The sequence below is a fragment of the Convolutriloba macropyga genome, chromosome 11 (genome assembly GCF_964194025.1).
Source record: "Convolutriloba macropyga chromosome 11, txConMacr16.3, whole genome shotgun sequence".
Taxonomy (NCBI): domain Eukaryota; kingdom Metazoa; phylum Xenacoelomorpha; order Acoela; family Convolutidae; genus Convolutriloba; species Convolutriloba macropyga.
In genome coordinates, this window is record NC_134478.1 from 10,039,011 (window position 1) to 10,053,160 (window position 14,150).

Here is a 14,150-nt window from a genome sequence, read left to right on the forward strand (position 1 = left end):
TGTTAGCTTAAGGTGTGTTTCCTGTTATACCCCCCCACAAAACTACCCCCCCCCCCTTATGGTATAACTAACACGAGTGAGGGAGTACGTTATGAGCACTAAATTTTGATCACGTGTACAACATCCCCCCCCTATGGTATAATTCCCCCCCCCTTATGGTATAATTAACACGAGTAAGGGAGTACGTTATGAGCACTAAATTTTGATAACGTTTATAACATGATTAAATGGAACAGTTCCTCCCTGTTAAATATGGTCGATCCTGATAAATGAAGAGAAGATAAATGAAGAGAGAATAAGAGATCATTAAGAGCGCGATTTAAACGATTAATGGCGATTAAAACAAAAGTAACCACGTAATCCAAAGAAAGCAAAGTCCACGTAAATGGCGATTAAATCGAAAGTAACGAAAGTAACCACGTAATCCAAAGAAAGTAAAGTCCACGTAAATGGCGATTAAAACGAAAGTAATCCAGTAAACAACGAAAGTAAAGTCCACGTAAAGTAAAACAGAAGTAAAAAAACAAGTATCAGACAAACTATAAACAATGAAGACTAAACGCAATTAATTCAAGGGAACAACTGAAGATGATGATGATGATTTCGCAGTTGACTTTGTGCTAGTTGACCCCGACTTTGATCCCGACTTTGACCTCAACGACATTGACGACCTCGACTCCGACGACTTTGACTCACACCTCAATCTCACATTAACAACAGAATTATGAACCCTTTGAATATGTCTTTTCAAGTTGGCAGAATAGATTGTTCTGAATGGGCATAAATCACATTTTGTTGGCCGGATGCTTTTCAGGTGAACGCGGGCAACGTGCCTTGCAGTGATATACTGCGCACGTGATTCATACTCGCAGTACCCGCATTCGAAGCGCCTACCCTTCCGTTCATTGATTACACTCACACTCACATCAGGTGCCCTTCTTTTTCGCAACTTCCTCACCATATCCATTCGTTCGTTATCGATGTCCACCACTTTTCTCACAGTAATGATTCCATGACACGTCTTCTCCTCTGGGTCCGCTACTATAAACATCACTTCCCGTCTGCATATCAAAATAGTCTCGTGTAATTCAACGTTTATGATAACCTGTTCAATCTTCTACAATCCAATTAATTCAATCAAAGTCAAGTTCAACGAACACAAATAACAAATACAAGTCTCAATCAAATCTGAAATACACATATGAAGGTTCACATAAAATACACTGTTGCATTCACATCAATCAGGTAGAAACGGCGGAGGTCGGTGGAAGTCGGCGGAGGTCGGAAGTCGGCGGAGGTCGGTGGAAGTCGGCGGAGGTCGGCGGAAGTCGGCGGAGGTCGGTGGAAGTCGGCGGAGGTCGGTGGAAGTCGGCGGAGGTCGGAAGTCGGCGGAGGTCGGTGGAAGTCGGCGGAGGTCGGCGGAAGTCGGTGGAAGTCGGCGGAGGTCGGAAGTCGGCGGAGGTCGGTGGAAGTCGGTGGAAGTCGGCGGAGGTCGGAAGTCGGTGGAAGTCGGCGGAGGTCGGTGGAAGTCGGCGGATGTCGGAAGTCGGCGGAGGTCGGCGGAAGTCGGTGGAAGTCGATGTGTCAGTTAATTGTAGTGTAGTATGTACAAGTTAAGCTAGAATGCAGCTCCGGGTATCGACACGTTGAAAATTTCATGCATGATATCAGTCATTCGAAATTTTCAAAATTTGCTATGTACAGTCTGTTAGTTCTTCGTCTGTACAGTCTGAACTGAGACATTCTGTGCAGTGTTAACCAATAATGTAAATGATGCTGCGAAGAAAAAAAACAGACTGGGATTTTTCTTAATCGACTCTGGGCAGACTGGCAAATTTATTTACACTGCTATTTGTCTGGCACAGTACTGGTTACAATTGAAAGTCAATGGTACAGCGCTGAAACTCACTGCGACCTAGGTACGGGAAGGCCATTCTTAAGAGCTGTCAATTTGAAACACTTTGAGGTAAAGATTCAAGTAGGCGTCCTGTCTTTAAACACTTCACGCTACGTCACTAAAAACCGCTTCAAATACGGAAGAAATGAGCACAAGTTGAAATGCTGAAGAAATGCTCTAACCAAATGGCTGTTGTAAAAGTCAGCTGATATTTCTTGTCTTTGTAAAACCATATTAGTAAAGAGGAATCTGCGAATTTTTATCCCCTAGTAATTTCCCTAAGTTTTACATTCACAAGGCTATCAGAATTTGTGAAAGCAACGTAACAATAATAATAATAAGTTGTGGATGGTGTCAAAATTGGATGTGATAAGGCAGAATACAGTCCGTGTGATCGTTTTTCCCCCGAAATTTAATTAACTATTTTCAATACCTGATAAAAAAAATTGCCATCAACTGGTACAAAGATATACTACCATTACCATCAGTAATAAAATTCTTTGATAATCAAACTGACTAAATGAAAATATTTTTCATGTTTGTTCACGTGTTTTGTAATTGTTTGATGGGGTATTTAAGGAGGGACGGAGCAGGTATGATCTCAAACTTCCTAGACTCTATGTACTTGGTTGGGATCACGTTCTTCGCCATCGGATATGGAGACATCTCTCCCTCTACCTACTGCGGAAGAGGAGTTGCAATTCTGTGTGGTCTCATGGTAAGTAAAAGTAACATACACCATTCTAAAAAAGCTCCCCGTCCATACTGATAGGGCCTAACCCCCCCCCCCCCCTCACCTCACCCCACCCTACCAGCACAACCTGTAAGCACAACCCTCTCACCTTCGCTACGTAAACCTGCCATGTTTTGCCCTATTAAGCATTTTTGGGAAATGGGGGCTATAATGTTTTGATGCCCAAAGTAAGCTGGAACCGGAGTATGTTCACTAATCGAATGGTGTCCCTTAATCGGTTGCCCCCAAAAACTGACTGAAAAATTTTTGACAGATTTTATCAGTCTACTGTGGTCTACCATTGACTCCTCTTCCTTATGATAATTAAGATTCATCAGTAATAAAATCAAGCTGAAAGCATCAAGAAATTACGCCTTATAAGATAAAAAGTAATCTTGCAAGATTCTTGCAACATTCTTGCACCGCTACCCGTCTCTTACAAGATCCTGCAACTTTTGTTATAGATTTGAGAAATGCGGAATAGCCAACTCCTATTTTATTAATAAGAAATGCAAAACAATTTTTTTAAGGTTTGTTGGAAGTTTGAGAGAACAATATAGTTTAATTGTAAAATGTGATTGATATTATGACAAGAAGCTCTTTTTAATCAACATAAACTTGGCTAGGTAGATAATAAAGCGTGGAAAGAAAGAAAATGGGGCTACACGACAAGTTCGAGAGCTTAAAACCAGCGCCAGAAATGGCTAGAACACTGGGCTTGCAATTAAGGGATGCTTCTTTGGGATGGTACTGGTATATTTTAACAATAGTTCAACCCCTTCTCCCCCTTTCCCCCTTTAACCCCCCTCCCCCTAGCATGCTTATTTTGGACTGAGGTGTTTTAGGGTGCGGGTTGTACCGCTATGGTGGTTGCTGTATTGGCCCGGAAATTGGAGCTGACCAGAGCCGAGAAACATGTCCACAACTTCATGATGGACAACCAGTTATCAAAAAGAGTTAGTCGATTTCCACTTCCGTCTTTTTAGGCTTAAAATTAGCCCATGCTGTGTAGAATAACTTGAGATCCCTTGGGAGCATTTTGAAAAAAAAACGTATAATTTTGGCCAATTTCAATGTTCTGTAAATTAAAAGAAGTCAACCTTTTCCATGAAAAAAACGTCTAATTTTGGCCAATGTTTTGTAAATTTAAGGCAGTCAGCCTTTTCCATGAAGAGGCATTTTTAAAAGAGGATTATTTTGAAAATTTAAATTCACTTTTCAATCAAAATTTGATAAAAGTAAAACCAATTGCAACTGGTTCAATAAATTAACAGCCAATAAAATCATTTCGCTGTTTTTGTAAGCATAATTTAATTTAACCGTCTTTAATTTTCAAAAATTAACAAAACAACAAAGCTTTAAAATCCATTAAAACTTTGGTGCTATGGTTCTTGAAACTTATGTTTTTGATCCACCGAATAATCGAAACGTGCGTAAATGTCAACTTAAAATGATATGCAAAGTAGACTAGTAAAACTGCTATCATAACAAAAATGAAGCCTAAATGTGATAACTATAAAAAAAACTTAATCAACAGGTCTCGTGTGCTAGACTGTGCGTAGAACAGAATGTTCCAACACACGACTCAAGTTTGTCCAAAACGTCTTATTTCTTTTGAGAGGAAAAGCTGCTTGGAATATCAGTTTTGCGAAGCTCAAATGAATCAATTTTTCCAGCCTCACTTGAGAACCTTTATATCAGGTTGATATCATTTTTGCCAGATGTAAAAACATGCATTGTCACTTATTTTTCAAAAAAAGAGACTTTTTACAGAAACCTAATGTCCAGCAAGAACAATCAGTCGCAAAGAAAATTCAACCTTAACAAAAAAGGAAAGAAAACTGCGAACAAAATTGCTGTGATCAGTAGAAAAAGCAAAAAAATAGGTGACTGGATATGATCTTAAAATGGAAAACTGAGCTCAAAAACTCAAAAACAGAATATGAAAAGTTGAATCACAGATATCAACATTTTTTTTTAATTTTTCGACTCTTTCGAATTAAATATATGCCAGAATGGTGAAATTTTCAGTTACGAGTTTGAATTATGATTCAGTTAGAAGTTTTTCTAGTTGAAAAAAAAAGAAACAATCACAAAAAGAGTTGAAGATTATGTCAAATCATTATGTCAAGAAATTTATTTCAAATTATTAGTAAACCATGCATCAGGTGTCCTTTATTCTGAAATTAATGCTTTTTTTACTATTTAAATCACACCATTAAAAAATCAAGACATGGTAATGAAAAGGTAAGAAGTTAAGTTTATTTATGTTTTGGTAACTGAAATACTGAAATTTTTGTATATCAGTTATTTCGTCCTTCAGTTATTTAATTATAACCGCAAAAATATTATTGATTAAGGTAGTTGATCTCTAAATATCATTCGGCTCTTTAAACTAATCACTGATGAATTATATCCTCATTTTTCGTCCAACTAACATATAAGCAAAGACCGGTAAAATGTGCAATAAACTTTCTGTCTTATATTTTTTGTCCTATTGTTGCAAGCAATTTCCAGTCCTTGTCTCTCGGTATGGTCACCAAAGTTAAAAAAGCCTAATTGAATGCATATCCAATTTCAGATATCACAGGTAACACACTAAACATTTTAGGTTTTAAAAAATCTGTAAATTTAAGCTGAAGTATTAAGGTAATCTTAATTTAAGTTAAGCTTAAATTGAAGTTTTGGTAACTGTCAAAGTTGTGTGATACCTTAAGTCTCACGGTAAAAAGGATGACATTGTGAGCCCTTGTTATGTTTTTTTTTGTCTGAGACGTTATCAAGTTGCATTTTTGATGGGCTGTGTTTGTTCAGCTGAAGTCGGCAGCCGCCAATGTTCTCCGAGAGACATGGTTCATTTACAAGAACACCCACCTGTCAAACAAACCCAACACCCGCACCATTCGCAACCACCAAAGACTATTCCTCAGGGCCATACACACGTAAGTCAATTCTCAATCGGTCCTCACTGGGTTCCTTAGCCTGTTCAATCACAAAAACCACTGTCCCAGCCCAACTGTAGTCTGTCTTATCTAACCTCCTAAACTGCGAAAGAATTAGAGGTTAGAGGACTCGAACGTACTATCTCCTGCATCATCCCCAGGCATGCTATCGTTGCACCAAAGCTGCCATTAAAGAAAGAATTTCTTAGCTTGATATATCACAAGCTGGGTTGTTACGTCACTACTTAGAGCGAAATGTCAAGGCGCATTTTCAGCACAAAATTACGAAATAATATTACTCTGTATTGGTTAAAAAGCTCTGAATGTGTTTAACTAAACTTAAACAGTTTCCGAATTTCAGCAGTTTTCAGCGCCTGTCTTTCAAAGACGTCAGAGAATATTTTGAGCCGGGTAGCACTATGGTCGCACTAGATTTCTTGCTCTTGCCTGCAAAGCTAGAAATGTATGCTTTTGTATTGGAATCCATAATGCGTAATTCTGATCAATGTGATCAGCCGCGGGCTTTAAAATCCCCAGTGATTAAGGAATTATATCCTGTAAGTTTTTATTAGTGCAATTTTGTCAATTAAGTTTTCAATTAGGTTATTAGGTCTTATAGACCGACAATTGTGAGATTTTCTTCTAGACAATAAACATTAAAAATTCCAGAATTTTCTTAGTGATCAGTGCAACTCAATAATCAAATACTAGAAAAAATATTGATCAATGCTTCTTTAGAAAAGTTTTGATCAATGTTTTATGGTGACCTATCAATTCAAAAAAGATTTAAAAAATGCTGACATTTTCCTCAGTGCAGATGATGTTTTAAACAACACAAGATAATTTTCGCAAAAAAATAACCATATATTGTTCAAAAGAATAGTTTTTGTTTGGTTTTTACTTGCTGCTTTTGCATTTGAATTGAAACAAAAATTATATAATTGTCAGATGAGAGTGCTTGCATTTTAAACATAAAATTGTCATTCGTTCAGTAGTTATGTAAACAATTATTCCAGTGTTCCCTAAATAGTTGGGGTGTTCTGTAAAGAACCAAGAAAATGCTCTCAAACGAGGCTTGTACTAGTTATTTTCTTCCCCTTTCTTGCTACTTCTGCCGCATTCTCTAATTCCATGCCAGCGAGGCGAGCCCCACTGATGCGATTTAATACAAAAGCCGAATCCTCACCATTAAGAGCAACTCGTGTGAAGTTATTCAGTTTCTGCTATTCAATCTTAACATAATCCCGAAGTCTTTTGAAAAAAAATTAAAAATTAAAAAAAATGAACAAAATCTTTAAAAAATGCTCCAGGAACAAGTTTCTAACAACATCAAACCACTATAGCAGACCACTATCATAAATCATATACACGATTAATTTTAATAATAAATATTTTAAGAAAGCAACTTTTAAATTTTGAAATTCTGCAGTATCCGCAGTTTGTATACATATTCAGAAATCGACTTCCCTGAAATTCCGCCATTTTCAAACTCGCGATTGCTTTCTAATTATAGGTGACTCTACGTGAGCTCAACAAACTTGGCTAAAGTTGCAAGAAATAAAACAATTGTTGTAGGGTTCGTGAATCTGCTTGAGGTCACTCGAAATTTCTCGCATTTACCAGGACCACGGTCGGCTAAGTGAAAAAGATCGTTCCTAAACATAACGTAACAATCATTAAGCAACAATATGCTAATTGCCAAATTTGTTTTCAACTGGCCCCACCTACCAAGTTAAAACAAAAGCATTTCATTTCAATTTTATTTTGTTCAAACTTCTTTTTAATCTGATTATCACACTTTTGTAACAAACCAAAAAAATAATGATTTAAAACATTTTATTTAGGTTTTTTGTCATTTCTCATTTTTTCCCCACTTTCCTAAGTTGTCTTCTCAAAATAGATCAGCATTTTCCAATTTTTATATTTCAGAGCTATGGAACATGTTAGTGTCTGCTGATCATTCAACAATTGATTAGTTATCAATGGGTTCCGAAAGAAATGGAAATTTTGAAAACTGATTGAAACAGTTTCAATTTTGTTCTGGAACAAATTGTTAGTTATCCCCTCAGGTGGATATCAAAAATGATGATTGTTCCTGAATTGTCAGTATGTTTTTTCCAGTTGAGCTTTTTCCAGCAGCGTAATGGCTACGTGAATCTTCTTCAAATCACTGAGAACTTCTGGCGTCTATCGAGAACTGCGTAGCAGTTCGAGATGTTAAGACAGATTTTTGAAGTGGTTTCTGCATAGTAATGAAACCTTGCTTAAAACACGCAATTTGCGAGTTTGGAAACACCGAAAATTCATGGAAATCAATTTCCGGCTATCTATATAGGAAGTTCTCACACTCGGAATTTCACGATAAAGTCACTTCGAAAATCTGGGTTCCCATATCGAATAGTTGCGTTGTTCTCGATAATCACCAGAAGTCTTCAGAGACTTCGGGCAGAGTCACAACCCCACACTTCTTTTATTTTTTTTTGCATCTTGCCAATTTTTTTAGGGCGGCGGTACATTTGATCGGCGAAACACTGAAGGGAAATTAACCAACATAGTCTTGACATTCGGCTCTGTTGATCTCCGAATAAGTTGAGGCAAGCCAGGTTTTTCCTGTCGCTATTTGTCTGGTAAATTCATGCGACTGACGTTTTAACTGGAACTATGTCAGTTTAATTCTGAGAAATCCCAATAAAATCTGATTTTCATCCACATTCCAGACAATTTTAACGGTTTTTATTGTATTCTAAAGCTCGCCTTTCTATTTGAAATTCCCCCCAGTTAAGACAGTATAATATATAGTCGATCAAAGTTTAGAGAAATTGATTTATTTTACGACAATCACCTTTTAGGGGAAGAGGTATATCATTAATAATGGCTTTATTTCCAGCCCGTTTCCTGAAATCAAACGGAACAAATCGGTTATAAACTGCGTTGGGGAATTTGCATTTAAAACAACAAACAAACAAAAAAAATAAAATTCGTTCACAAAGCGCAACTAGTGAAATGATATATTTGCTCGAAGCGGTGAAAAAAACTGTAGGAAATTTTTGGTTGAAACTGAGAACCACGGAAAAACAAAAAATGGGAATTATAACAACTCAGCATTCTAAGCTGGCCAAAACCCAACCGGTCGGCTTTGATCGTGTTCAAAAGGAGCTTTTGATGACACTGGTTATGGGGGGGGGGGGGGGGAAGAGGGAGGGTGGGTGGTTTGTTTGTTCATTTTAGTTGACCACCGCTGCTTACAAGTCAAGTAAACAATGCTATGTATACCAATATTTCAGGTTTGTTTGCATTTCAAATGCCCAGCAACTTTGGAAAATGAAAAACAGGTTGCATTGGTTTTCCTTTTCGATCAAGCACGCAATTTTATTCAGAATTGTAAGGTGGTCGAGAGACGTGAGAAAGCGTATGGACGGGGGGAGGGGGGGGGGGGAGGGGGGTGAGGGGATTATTTTGCAAACACGCTAGTTCCCCTTGCAAATGAACAAATAGATGGAAACAAATAAACAAGGAACCATGTGAAAAATCAATTTTCAATCTAAAAATTCATTTGCGTGTTAAATTTTCTGATTAGATTTGGCTATAGTAAAGTTATTGAAACGTCATACTTGTGCAAAACAGCAATTTATGAAAACGCAGCTACAGATTGTCTTAAAGGCATGATTGTTTGAAACAATCTTATATTTCTATCTTTATAATTTTTTAAGATCTGCTATCTGTAACATGGCAAGATCTTGGCAAGATCATCCATGATTAAGTATGTTTCTTATCAAGGCTATCAAGTTTCGTTTCACTGGGGACGTTTCGGCTCGTTTCATAGAAAATACAAAATAAAGTTTTCAGAACGCTTGTGAAGGCCGAGCTTAACTAAAGTTCCCATATTTGTTAAGCAAATAAATCCAGCTCTGAATTGGACATATGTTACTCAAACTTTGGTGTACGATATATTTAAAGCCAAACAATTACGTCAATTTTTCACCAAAAACTTGACGTGGATTTCCAATACAACAATTCTTGACGTCAGTTTTGCATGGAAAAAATGACGTTATTAATGCCGTCATAGCCAACCAATCAACGATGCAGTTTTGACATGTAGAGCAGTTTAAATAGAGCTTGAAAAACTACCAAAAAGGAGCAAAAAACTCGATAATTTTGCGATATTAAAATTGACATAAAGTGCGTATTGAAGCACAATTCCTCGAGCAGTAAATAACTGGTTACTGTGTCCTGTATCGACAAAATACTTGGGAAATAATTCAACTGTTGGCATCCCAAATTTTGACGTCTTCAAATCGTGAGTACAGAGAGCAAAATTCTACCTAAGTTAAGTTTAGATATTTTTGCAAAACAGGTCTTAGACATATATCTTTGTCTTTGATTTGTTCAGATATCGGAGTGAACTGGTATACATAAAAGAGATTGCGTATTTTGTGATCTGTAGTAAACCCAGTCCAGTTCGATATTGAAAAAACTAAGACTAGCAGTTAGTTGTGAACTGAAATTGTAATGCAACGGTAAGAATATAGCGGATATACAGTTACAAAAGCGAATAGCAAAAAAACACAATATCCAGACAGATTTGTGGCCGCTGAAACGAACTGGGCGGTGTAAAGCTTTCCTCGTCATAAGTGGGAGAGCAGCCGTTACATTTGGTCCGCCGACCCGGACAGTGGAAGGCAAACTGCTGTCCAATCTGATGAAGAGAGTGTCAAAGGCACCCACTAAAGAAAATCAAACGAAACAACAACGCAACACCAGTGAGGCAGAGCGAAGAGTTCAATTCACTGAAGCAGCTATAGTCCCATACGAGTGGCTAACCCTGCGTAAAAGCAAGAAGCAAAGCAAAAGCGAACAGCACCCAGGCGATTCAAGCACAATCAGCAGAGAACAGCTTCAGGCAACAGTTCAAAGGCACGACAAGCTTCAAGAGTTAGTGGACGAAGTCAACACTAAAAGAAGACTTGGTCAGAGAATAATTGCAGATTCAGACCGACCCAACAAACTAAAGGTACTCTATCAACAGACTGTTCATTTACTAGAGGAAGAAATACCCAAGCAATTGCAGCGTCGTAACCAACTTGCACCCTCCTCAACAAACTTTCTTGAAGAACAACTAAAGCAGGCAAGGGAGTGCAAAGCAAATCTGGATATTCATTGGCTTGCATATATAAGCAAAGGCACGCAACCAGAAATGAATACAGAGCAAGGCAACACGAGTCAAGCAGTGAACGAAAGTGAGAGTAACAACAACTATCCAACGGACAACTCAGCTACCCAAACGCTACAAAACAGCACAGTAGCAAACGATCCGAATACGCAGAATATTTCTGAAACATCTTCAGCAAAGCAAAGGCGCGAAGAACGGATGGAGAAGTTCGATATTAAGTTTGAAACACAGTTGCGGCTCGAACAGGCAAGGTTCGAGCGAAGAAAGCTAGAGCTCGAGATGCAGATGAAGGAGTTAGAAACCAAGCATCAACTACTGAAACAAGAGCGTGAACTGGAGCGCAAAGTGAAAAGAACAGCATTAGAGAATGATGATGCTCGTTCCCAATCAACCGGTGCTCGAGATAAATCACCCTTCAACTGGACCCCTAGGAGAGGAGATGTCTCTGACTGGGCCAGCAGGATCGCCCCCTTCTAACCCCAAGCAGTGTAAGAGCTCGCTTCGATGCAACCCCTGAACTGAACAGGCAGAGTCAGTTCTCACGACATCGAAACCGTTCATCAAGTGCTGAAGACAGGGACTTTTCCCCCAGAGCTGGATTACGATACAACAGTGGATATGCAGGTAGCAGTAACCTACCTAAGCTGAAGTTGAACAGCTTCGATGGAAACCCTCTCGAATGGCCGGAGTGGTCCACTATGTTCATTGCTACGGTGGATAGGCGACCAATACCAGACTCAGAGAAGATGAGCCATCTCAAGACCCTCCTGACAGGCAAGGCAAAGTCCGCGATATCTGGAATGGGCTACTCTGGGCAACTCTATGGTGCTGCTTGGAGCATTCTGGAGAGGAAGTTTGGAAGGCCTCATGTGATCATCGATGCACAGTTGGAGAGTCTTCGCAAGGCTAGTCAGGTGAAACCACACGACTCAACAGGTCTGATCAGTTTCTCAGTTTTTGTATCGAACTTTGTGAATGTGCTCAAAGAGTACAAGCAGATCGGCGATCTGCAATCAAGCTCGACTCTGTATATGGCAGTAGATAAACTACCTCAAGTTCTCAAAGTGAAGTGGTGGTTCTATGTTGATGATAAAGATGAAGACTGGCCTGATCTGATTATGTTTGAAAAATGGCTATCACGAATGGCATTCGTGCATGAAGGGTTTTCAGCTTTCAAGGGAGAGCGCAAGGACGAAGACCGAAGAACCACGAACAGAGACAAACGGTTTTCAAAGACATCGAACTTCAGTGCGAGTTCAAATGTGGAAGAAGTGAAGCAAATGCACAACGACCACTGCCCGCTAGCTGATGGCACTCACAAGATTTGGAACTGTCCACTCTTCAGGAATATGAGTGTGAATGATCGGTATGCAGCAAGGAGGAAGCAAGGCTTATGTTACGGATGTCTGGGCAAAGGACATGCAATCAAAGATTGTAAAGTCAATGCCTGCGGTATCAATGGATGCACCAAGAAGCACAACAGATTGCTACACTCAGAAAACTAAATGGATGAGGTCAATAACGCAATCAACGTAAGCGCAGCAACAATCAACAAGAGTAACGAAGTTACGAGCTTTCTTCAGATAGTTCCTGTCTCAATACAGAGCGGTGGCAGCAGGCTGAACACATATGCTTTCCTCGATAGTGGATCAACGGTTTCATTCATCGATCAAAGTGTGCAACAGAAGTTACGAGCCCAAGGCACCGATGCGACACTCAACATAGCAGGCATACACGGAACGAAGGATCTGAAGACAGAAAAGATTCCTCTCAAAATAAAGGGATTACATTCAAAGGTGCATTCAATCGAAGCGTTTGCACACCCGTCAATTTCGTTGGGAAACACAAACTATGACTACAGCCAGCTGAAGCAAAGCTTCAACCACTTGATTGTTCTCCCAAACAAGAGCTTCAACTTGAAGGAAGTTGGCATCATCCTTGGTCAAGATGCTTACGAGCTACAACGCCCATTGGACTACAAGATAGGAACACGAAGTGAACCTTTAGCCGTTCTAACAGAATTAGGATGGGTAGTCAGTGGACCCATGACGGGAAAGAGAAGACAAAATGTTTGTTATTTCGCCTTCTCAGAGGATGTGCAAGTGGCTGAGAATATCCAAACGTGGTGGGACATAGAAACATATGCCTCCAAAATCAACGTCGTCAGTCAGTCAAAGAAGTAACCGCAGGCACAAAAGATGCTAGAGTGTGCGACGAAGTTTACAGGCGAGCGGTACGAAGTGGGAATGCTATGGAGTGAACCAGAGCCAAACCTGCCGAACAACTACAGCTCAGCCTTGGGTCAGCTTTTCTCACTGGAGCGAAGATTCCAAAAGGACCCAAACCTGAAAAATTTGAATCAACAGTCAATAGATGCCGATGTTGAAAAGGGATTCGTAAAGATACTGGACGAATCCGAAGTGAAAGGCACCTTCGGGAAGGAATGGTATTTACCTCATCATCCTGTGCTAAACCCGAACAAGCCTGGCAAAGTAAGACGTGTTTGCAATGCTGCATCAAAGTACAAAGAAGTATGCCTAAACGACAAGCTACTAGCAGGACCCGATCTACTACATGGATTGATCGGAACGATATTCAGATTTCGTGAGGGACCAATAGCCCTAACAGCGGATATCGAATCAATGTTTCTGCAAGTACAAGTTCCCGAACAGGACAGAAGTTGTTTGAGGTTTCTGTGGCGTCCAAGAACTAACAAACCTGTTCAAATATACGAATATCAGCGACACGTATTTGGAGCTAAGAGTTCTCCAACATGTGCAAATTACGCTCTCAAGCGAGTGGGACTGGACAATGAAGAAATGTATCTAATTGCAGCAAAGGCAATACAAAACAACTTCTACATGGACGATTTCATCAAATCAGTAGAAACCCCTGAAGAAGCAATTGAAGTCTTTAATCAGTTACAACCTCTTCTCTCTCAACACGGATTCGAGCTGAAGAAGTGGATAAGCAACAACGATGATGTAACCGAAGCAATCCCGGAGGACTTGAAGTCGATCAGCAACACAAAGCAAAACGAGGTGGAACCCAATGCGGAGGGATCTTCAGTGCTTGGACTACAGTGGACTGTTACTGACGATAGTCTTCAAGTGTGTAGTTGAAACAAAGAAGTTGAAACTCCAATAACTCAGAGGAAGATTCTGTCACTTGTCTCTTCAGTATTTGACCCGATCGGATTGTTTGCTCCGTTCAGTGTTCACATGAGACGACTACTAAAAGGCATTTGGACTAAGAATGGACAACATTGGGACAAAGAAGTGGAGCCTGGTGAGGAAGCAGAATTTCTGAGGTGGAAAGAACAACTTCCAATTGTAGCTGAAACAAGCATTGCTAGAAGGTACTTCTATACAGCAAGGGACAAAATTGAACTTCATGTGTTTGCCGACG

General features: G+C 39.5%; 1 protein-coding gene across 1 annotated transcript in view; it reads left to right on the forward strand.

The window, feature by feature from the left end:
* The first annotated feature begins 2,357 nt into the window (after positions 1-2,357).
* The window catches only part of LOC142349878 (uncharacterized), a 40,700-nt gene continuing 28,907 nt past the window's right edge, over positions 2,358-14,150 (forward strand). Inside the window, exons 1-3 of the mRNA XM_075401706.1 lie at positions 2,358-2,615; positions 3,476-3,586; positions 5,445-5,572. Coding sequence (XP_075257821.1) covers positions 2,418-2,615; positions 3,476-3,586; positions 5,445-5,572 — 437 coding nt within the window. The 5' untranslated portion in view covers positions 2,358-2,417. The remainder of the gene's footprint in view (positions 2,616-3,475; positions 3,587-5,444; positions 5,573-14,150) is intronic.